At 39.8% G+C, this 9,329-nt stretch overlaps 2 protein-coding genes across 2 annotated transcripts; both read right to left on the reverse strand.

Moving 5' to 3' along the window:
* Positions 1–1,168: 1,168 nt before the first annotated feature.
* On the reverse strand, positions 1,169–2,820 carry LOC110766850 (protein JINGUBANG). The gene has a single exon (XM_021970249.2). It carries the CDS (start codon positions 2,555–2,557, stop codon positions 1,352–1,354), a length of 1,206 nt encoding a protein of 401 aa, XP_021825941.2. The 5' UTR covers positions 2,558–2,820; the 3' UTR covers positions 1,169–1,351.
* Positions 2,821–4,683: 1,863 nt separating this feature from the next.
* Positions 4,684–9,045, reverse strand: LOC110766941 (uncharacterized). Its single transcript, XM_021970360.2, has 3 exons — positions 6,821–9,045; positions 5,453–6,511; positions 4,684–5,338 (listed from the first exon to the last, which is right to left on the reverse strand). The coding sequence occupies exons 1-3, from the start codon at positions 7,057–7,059 to the stop codon at positions 5,269–5,271; spliced, it is 1,368 nt and encodes a 455-aa protein (XP_021826052.2). The 5' UTR covers positions 7,060–9,045; the 3' UTR covers positions 4,684–5,268.
* Positions 9,046–9,329: the final 284 nt, after the last annotated feature.

Below are 9,329 nucleotides of genomic sequence, written 5' to 3' on the forward strand. Positions count from 1 at the left end.
AATGGCCCCAAAGATGAAAGTAAATCTCATACCTATTATTCATGATTTGGGTCAACAATGTTATTTGCATGATTGCAATTGTCAAGGAGTGGGATTTGATTTGAGACAAAAAGAAAAAAAAAAAGAATTAGGTTAGAAATAATGGTGAGAATATTAAAATGTCAGTGTTACCTAACTTCACATCCACTTGTAATAATACATTTGTTTAGGTTGCCACGTAAACATAGTACGAAATCGTTAATTACATATTACAGTAAATAAAGGATATATATGATGTAACTAAGTAAGTTAACAAGCTTTAATTATTGCACACTTGATGATTAACTATTACTTAATCAGCTTGGGATAAGTCCTGCTATCTGCTCCTATGGAAGAAGCTTTCTTCTTATTGTAAAAAAAAGGTCGATGCAGAAAATATCTTGCTTTCATTGCCTGAAATGAACCCAACTTGGAGCCGAAAAAGGAAGATATATATTGAGAATGTGGACAATGGAAGGTGAGATTAACAAAAGAATGAGCCAAAAAGAACAATTAGCGACCAATCGTCATCACAATGCATGCTAATTGCCAACCAATCCTGCTTTAAGCAGAGAAGTTTATCTCTTAGCCTTTTTTTTTTTGGTAAATATCATGAGGTGTCCTCATATTTGAAGGGTGTGATTAATCCCCGCTCAGGGTTCGGCTTGCCCCTAATTACAACAAAGTGCTTCCAACGGGTTTCAAACCCATGCCATTAAGGCAACAGGTAGCTCCCCAGCTGGAGGTAGCAGCAGTTTGTCAACCGCATCACACCTTGTGGTTATCTCTTAGCCACTTTTAAGAAACTGTTTCCATGTTTCATATATTTTATTTTTCTTGAATTTGAGTTCGAATTCATTTCAAATTTGGTTAGAAGTCAATTATTGGCCCTAATATATTTTAGGTTTTCCCATATTTTCCCACTTTTAATTTTAATTTTTATTATTTGTGAGGTGGGGTTCCTATCTGGGACGCATATTTGTTCATCAATTAAAAAAAACAACAACGTTTTTCTATTGTTATTGCAACTGTCACCTTGTGGTAAACAACATAAACATTTGGATATTTGTAATATATTTGAGCCAGGGCATCCACAACAGTGGACTCCCACATGCATGTTGATAGCGAAATCCCATACAATAATTTAGCGCACACAAATAGAAAGCTCATAAATTATTTCGTCTCTTTTATTATATTAATTATAAGCTAAGAGAAATTAAGAAGAGATGGCACAAACACAATCTCTCCTCTCATTGCCTACGCCAAAACACTAAATTGGCCAGAGACTCAATTAGAGGAAGATTAACAAGTAATTAAGAAAGAAATTAAAACCCTAACTACTAGGAACAAAGACCTGCCAGACTTTGATGTCACAGTCCAAACTACCACTGTAAATAATACAAGACATGTTAGATGAGCTGCAATGGTCATCATCAACTGCAGCAGTTAAACACTTGACAGGACCATTATGCCCTTCCAAAACTGCTAGGCACGTGTAGCTTCTATCAACCCCTCTCCAAATTCTTATGCTTTTGTCTGCAGAGCCACTGCAGACCAAGTCAGAAACCACAGCCAAGCACAAAATTGACTTTGTGTGCCCTCTAAGCGCACCCACAACCTCCATGTGAGCCTCACCTTCCTTCTTCTCCCACACCACAATGGACCTGTCGCATGCCCCCGAAAACAACACACAGCCATCTCTGCTCAGAGCAAGCGCATTCACCCCAGAATTGTGCTTCTCTAATGTGGCAACTAAAGAATGTTTCTTTTCTCCCAAGTCTTTTCTCCACACCTTGATTCTTTTGTCTGCTGATCCAGTGTAGACATGTCCATCGTTTGATGATGTGACTGCGTTTATCGCATCATCGTGCGCGTTGCTTACTGACTCCAGGCATCTGAAGTCTGTTGTGCTCCACACCTTGAGCGTTCGATCCCACGAAACGGAGTACAGAAGCTGCTCATCACTTGACAAGGCCAGGGCAGACACAGTGTCCACATGATGAACCCATGTGCACTTCTTGTGCCTTCTTATCTGGACATGGTTATTGGGCATCAGGAGCTTCGCAGCGCGGTCGCCAAGCGTTGGAAGCGTGGCTAGCCGCGAGCACTTTTGGCGATCGTGTTCGTGGTGGGTGTTGATTTTCCACACTCGGATTTTGTGGTCTTGATGAGCACTGAAGAGCTTGTCACCTGAGATTGCTAAGGACTTCACTGCACCCTTTCCAGCAGCCACCATGTTGTGATCAAGAGTTGGGTTTTCGCTGTCGAATTCGTGTAAAGAGTTGCACCTCCATGATCTGATTTCTCCGTCGGAAGAGCCGGTGTAGATGAAGTTCCCAGCTAGGGTGAGGGAGGATGTGTAGGAGTTTTGGCCTTGCAAAGTGGTGAGGCAGTGGTGGCAGGTGTTTGATTGATTGTGGGATTGTGAGGCAAGGGAAGGAACTGACTGGAGGCTTGGCTGAGAAGAAATGTATGACAAATCTTGTTGGTCATGAAGATCACTGCTTGAATAATACTGATAGGATTGGTGGCATTCCATGGCTCATGTTGGAGAAGGAGTGTCAGAAGAAAGTGAATTATTATATAGAGGGTAGAGAGAATATGGGAGCATTTTAGGAGGCCTATTTAAAGATATAAAATAATAGATTCTATGTTGGCAAAAAGTGAAGAAGCAATATATTGTTGGGCCTTTTTATTTGGTGGGTGGAGGAGCACAGGAATTAGTTTTCTGCACTGTATTTGGCATCCATGATTTTTATCAAATTCTGCATTTCCCCTCTCACTCTAAACTTTAAAGCAGGGGCAGCCTGGGACAGAATCAGATGGTTCTATACCAAAGTTTTTGGCCACCATTTGATTGATGAGTTTTGTCCATATCATTGAGCCAAGCACTCCACTAAATTTATATAAAAATAATTCCCTTTCTTGGTGGAGAAATTAAGCTAGATTCATCCAATCAATTCCCTCCACCTACAACAATATTGGTTTGTAATTAACCCAAGTTTATGGTCTGATTGCCACCTAATTAATTATGATTTGATTAATTAATCTTTCTGCTGAAGACATGTGGAGATGAACAGAGCCTTCCACTTCACATGCAAATGCAACTATATGCTGATTTCATTTGATGGGGGTTTTTTTGCCTGAAAAAATTATCAAACCACCTGCAGAAGAGAAAATAAGACAGAAAGTTGATCGATTGGTTAACTAGGTTTGTGTAGCCCCATGTGACTTTGGCTTTGGCATAATTGCTTGCTTGATGGTCTTTTTCATTCATTCTTGCTAGCAATATGGTTTTTTTTGTTGGTATTCAACCTCTTTTTTTTCCCTGAAGATGCAATCAGACGGGCAAGTAGGGCCCCTGAAGAAATGGGAACCTTTGGACCTGTCAAAGAGTGATAAGTGTTTTGTGCTCTCTGATATTGGTCACTATCATCTTGTAGGTACAATTTTATTTTATTTTCATCTTCTTGGCTACCAAATCATATAGTCCTTTTGGCTACCCTATGACATTGACTTGCCCTCTCACCTCAATGGAGCTTTAGGGAGAGTCTAGAGGTAGAAGGTAGGTTGTAAAGAAAAGAACTAATAAGAAGAGAATGAGAATGATGTTTTTGGATGCTGATTGTGCTTTGTTGCATTATGCAAAGACCATTGGCTTATCGTTTATGCACGTCAAATGGCAATGATGTATATAATTTATGTTAATTCCTTTTCTCTTCTTTCTCAAATTGTAAAACTCGAGAAAAAAATGAAGACGGGAGTCGAACTTTCACGATCGTATGAAGTACGAGTAGTTGATTTTTGTCTTAAATCAATTTTCTACAATGTATTAGAAAATTTTATGAATGGTTTGAAAATCATTGCGAGAGTGGTTGGCATGTTTTTTGAGTCCAACTTGTCTTTTTCTTATTGCTCATGAACCATAAGAGAAGTCGCTTACTGCCTCTTTGCAGTTGTGTTCAATGTACAACAGAGCTTTCATCAAAAGAAGGGGGAAAAGTATGTATTATGAAGCTTTTTTTCTTTTCATTTCAATTGTGAGATTATAGTAAACCCGTCCATTTATATTTATACTAATTAAACAGCTTTTGGTGGGACTGAAGGAAGGGACCAGTTTCCTTTGAAGGAATGAAATCTTATTAATTATGAGTGTGATGAAAGCAACATGTGGAAGTGGAATATATATTCATATTCAGCAAAAGCCTTACCCACCTGCTTTGGTTTGGTTTTCTTTAACTTTCAATTGCATACATCATTATGATGCCTAAGTAATGGGGTCTTCCCAGTACTAAATGCCATGACCAGAAACATATCACTGATACAATCCAACTTACTACTCTACACACCCTGTATCCATATTTGTGTGTTGGTCCCATGCATCCTATATGACGACAATGGCTGTAGGCTCATCAACCATTCATCATTTTATGCATCTTCCTCTTCTTCGTCATTCACCCTTCATGTCGGAGCAATGTTAACATCAGTCGTGCATGTAATACATGAACTGATCTAGCCGCTTGAGCAGTGTTAAGCTCAGTCGCACATGCATAAGTTCGTTTATACTCTATCGATCCCAACATTCTCCATAACATTATATACATAAAACCCAATAAATAAAAGGAGGCTTTTCTTTTATTGGGTTTCATTACAATAAGGCCCAACAAACATAATAAGGTCCAAGTCCCACCAAATCATTTTAGCATCGCAACAATCCAATAGCAATTAATAACCCAATCCACCCAACCCATTAACTTCTGATTTTAAAAGTAAAAAGGAATCATATTGCTGAATTTTTTTGAGGTTAAGTTCGATTAGGGTAATAATTCGGGGGTAAAAAGGTTGAAAATCCTTAAGTAAATGAAAAGATTTCATAGACACATTTCTTTCACATGTGACGGTTTGTGTGCCCTTGTTGGCCGGCAAGGGTATAAAATACCACATAATTTGAAATCATGGATATTAATTTGACCTGACTAATTAAGGAACCATATCAAATCGTTTTTCCTATGTAAATCAAAGAAACACTCAGGTCAAGAGGGTGGTATCACAGCATGAGCTAGCTTAGGCATCAAGAAACGCTTCTTCCTCCCACATATTTTTATGTTTCCCTTTTTAAAATGCCTAAAAGTAATTTATTTAATAGTGACGCGAGGATGCTAACTTACTAAATGGCTGCTTAGTGGTCACACAGCTTGGCTCCTTGGATTTTCTATTCTTGGCTTTTCCCTTCGTGGCTTTCTTGGCTTTTTACTGATCGGCTTTTTTCTGCTTCATGGCAATCATTCTTTCGTCTTCCGGTTCAAAATCATTGCTCTCACTGAGTCACAATAATCAGAAACAATATAAAGGTCACATTACATACACTGTACACATGTAACCAAACGGAACAATTAATGTTATATATGAAACAAGAAACGTGAAGGAAACTTACGGTGAGAAGCTGAAATTGAGTTTGAAAGCAATAAAGTCCTTCACATCCACAGCACAAATAGTTGAATTTAAGGTCTTGATATGGCTTTCTCCTTCTCCAACAACAATTTGAAACATGGTGATACAAATATACTGACGATCAGTATAATTTTTCTGCTCGCCAGTCCAAACATGACAAAAATCATGGTTCCCCAAATGAACCAAATATTCTGTCAAACCATATTTAAATGGCCAATCAATAATCTCCAGTCCAGGTAATATTAAAGGTTTGCTTAGTGAACAGGCAATACAACCTTCATCACCTTCATCCATCTTAACGGTGAATGCCATAATCTCCTTACTAGATAAGGCATAGATAGTTTTACCTACAACCACACCCCTCCCCCGAAAAGGAACATAAGGAATGCTGTCATGCCATTTATTTGTACTTACATCAAAAGCCATGACTTGGGCACGGGATTGATTGAGGTCACACATTGAAAACAAAATAAATCCATAGCAAACAACATAACCAACTATATCTAAATCATCCCAATACTCAGCCCAATACTCACATATAAATGGATAAGAACAAGGCACTTCGTCCCATCGATCAATAGAAGGATCATACATCTCAAAGAACGGCTCCGGAAGTGAACTGTCGCATTTTGGAGATGCAATATAATAGAGTTTCCCATACGCAGAAACAAGAGCTCCAAATGGCCTAGGACCTTTAGGGGGCTTCAAAGGTAGCAATGACCCAGCACTTGTGTCAAACATAAACCCATCCAGTGACTTGGGATTCTCAAGTTCAAAAATTTCATCGATAGTTTCCTCTGGAAGTAGGTATAACTTGGCACGGTTGAAAATCCTCGCACCCCGAATAATATAACCACCGGTGAAATTGGCTACAGGTTCAAGAAGTGGGGGTTCAAGAGGTGGGGGTTCATTACAAACTCCTCCTCCGCCAACATATTCTCCTTTTTGATTAAATTTTACTTCATATAATGCTCCACTATATTTGCCGCCAATAAAGGACACCACTATATTTGCCGCCAATAAAGGACCCTCCGTGGGAAAGCTGGAGAGAGAGAGAGAGAGAGAGAGAGAGAGAGAACAAATCAAGTTAATAGTCGAAACAACGTTCCAGACAATCGTGTATAGATTCATATACCAATTCAAATTTAAGAATATTTATTTATGTACTAGAAGAAGCTGGTTATTTTCTAAGCGAGAATCTTTGAATAAAGACGCAGCAACGCGAGAAAACCTCAGACAAAACATAAATCAACAACAAGACGAATAACATAAACATTTTTACAGACAAAACATAAATCAACAACAAGACGAATAACATAAACATTTTTACAGACAAAACAAAATCACTGACCTTCGGTAAGCTCCTCTGGCGCTAGCAACAATCGCGCTAGCAACTCTGTCGCGTAGTGGGCGAAGCTCCTCCAAAACTGATTTCCACAAACGATGCAGTTGGGCTCGCCGGGCAACAGCCTCGGCTAGAGCTTTCTCAATCTCCGATAACTTGCCCTGAAGGTCCTCAACATCTTGACCCGAGGTGAGCTCAGCGGAGACGGAAGCGGAGGCTTGGGATTTATTCCCACCCTCCATCATAGGAGGCTCTCTGATACCCCTTGCTGCTAAATTGAAGCACAAGAGAATTCAGAGTTGGGGATGCTTGCGGTAGAAGGGACTTTAGGGTTAGATAAAGGATAAAGTGGGACATGAAATTTAAGGACACCAACTCTAATCCTAACAAAACCTCGGATGGGATATATTGTCCCCGAATTATAGGTCCAGACTGTTGTGCGGAAGCGTCAACCAAGTGCGAGTGAAAATAAACACAACTAGCAGGAGATAAAATAATGGAGACAAAACAACACCAACAAGAACACCAAGATTTATACTGGTTCGGCAATGCCTACATCCAGTTTGGAGACGACGGAGTATTCCACTATAATCAATGAGAACATACAACAGTGTTTATCACTCAATTTCCCAAAGACCCAAATAACCCAAGCTCACACATTTACAATAGGAAGAGAAACTGAAAATACAAAGCAAAGACAACTTGAGAGAATTTTCTTCTCTCTGCCGAATGGCTTCTTGCTGTTTCTCTCCCTCTACTCTTCACTCTTCAGCTGCTGCCATACTTCTCAATTTATAGAGAAGCCAACGGGTGAAGGCCAGCTAGTCAAATTATGAGGCCAACTATGAAGTCAGAAAGCCAGCCAAGTTTGCATGGCTTTTGTCTCCCACGTGCTCCCATCTTCTGCCAAAGCTTCAATATTCCTCTGCAAAGGCGCTGCAAAGTTGTTATTCACCTGCAAAGCTGCTGCCCCCACATGACAGCATCCTCCCACATGATAGCACAAAGTTCTTTCGGTGCAAGTTGAGCCATAATCAACAATAGCTGCAAAGTTGTTATTCACCTGCAAAGCTGCTGCCCCCACATGACAGCATCCTCCCACATGATAGCACAAAGTTCTTTCGGTGCAAGTTGAGCCATAATCAACAATCTCCACCTTGGCTCAAATTGTACCAAACTCGTAATACTCCCAATGGTCGTCTCCCAATCCCCCACGGGGCAATCAACAAATTTTACAAATTCCAATCAAGTCTAAGCAATGCTTAAACTTGAGCAACGAAACTGGTTTCGTCAACATATCTGCAGGATTGTTGGTGGTTCCAATCTTCTCAAGAAGAACATCTCCCTCTTCAATAATCTCACGAACAAAATGGAACCTCACGTCAATGTGTTTCGTACGTGCATGATGAACTTGATTCTTTGCTAAATAAATAGCACTTTGACTGTCGCAATACACATCCACATGGTCCTGTTGAACCCCTAAGTCATCAAGCAACCCTTGAAGCCAGATGGCTTCCTTTATAGCTTCTGTTACCGCCATGTATTCAGCCTCAGTAGTCGACAAAGCAACAGTAGATTGCAAAATCGACCTCCAACTCACTGGGCCTCCAGCGATAGTGAATACAAAACCTGTAGTGGACCTACGCTTGTCCAAATCACCTGCGTAATCAGAATCTACGTATCCAACAACACATTGACCATTAACTTTATCCTGCTGAAACAATAAACCAACATCTACAGTACCCAGAATATACCGTAGAATCCATTTCACAGCTTGCCAATGCCCTTTTCCTGGATTATGCATATATCTACTGACAATACTAACAGCTTGTGAAATATCAGGCCTAGTACACACCATAGCATACATCAAACTACCAACAGCACTTGCATATGGAATTTGAGCCATGTAATGACTCTCCTCATCAGTATTAGGAGACATAGAAGCACTAAGTTTGAAATGAGGGGCAAGAGGTGTACTAACCGGTTTTGAATTTTCATTCATCCCGAAACGTTGTAGTACCTTCTTCAAATACTGCTTCTGACACAGACTAATCTTGCCTTTCGCTCTATCTCTTTCAATTTCCATACCCAGTATCTTCCGAGCTTCTCCCAAGTCCTTCATCTCAAATTCATTACTGAGTTGAGTCTTCAACCTTTCAATCTCCACTTTGCTTTTACATGCTATCAACATATCATCAACATATAAAAGCAGATAAATGAAGGATCCATCTTGTAGCTTGTGAAAGTATACACAATGGTCATAATGACTTCTTGTGTACTCATGCCCGATCATAAACCTATCAAATCGCTTGTACCATTGTCTTGGAGACTGCTTCAAGCCATACAATGATTTTTGCAATTTGCAAACCCAATTTTCCTTGCCAGCAATCTTAAAACCTTCTGGCTGAGACATATAAATCTCTTCCTCCAAATCACCGTGTAAGAACGCCGTCTTGACATCAAGTTGAGCTAACTCGAGGTCAAACTGCACAACCAAAGCCAACAAAATACGAAT

Source organism: Prunus avium, chromosome 5 (genome assembly GCF_965620075.1).
Source record: "Prunus avium chromosome 5, drPruAviu1.hap1.1, whole genome shotgun sequence".
Classification (NCBI taxonomy): Eukaryota; Viridiplantae; Streptophyta; class Magnoliopsida; order Rosales; family Rosaceae; genus Prunus; species Prunus avium.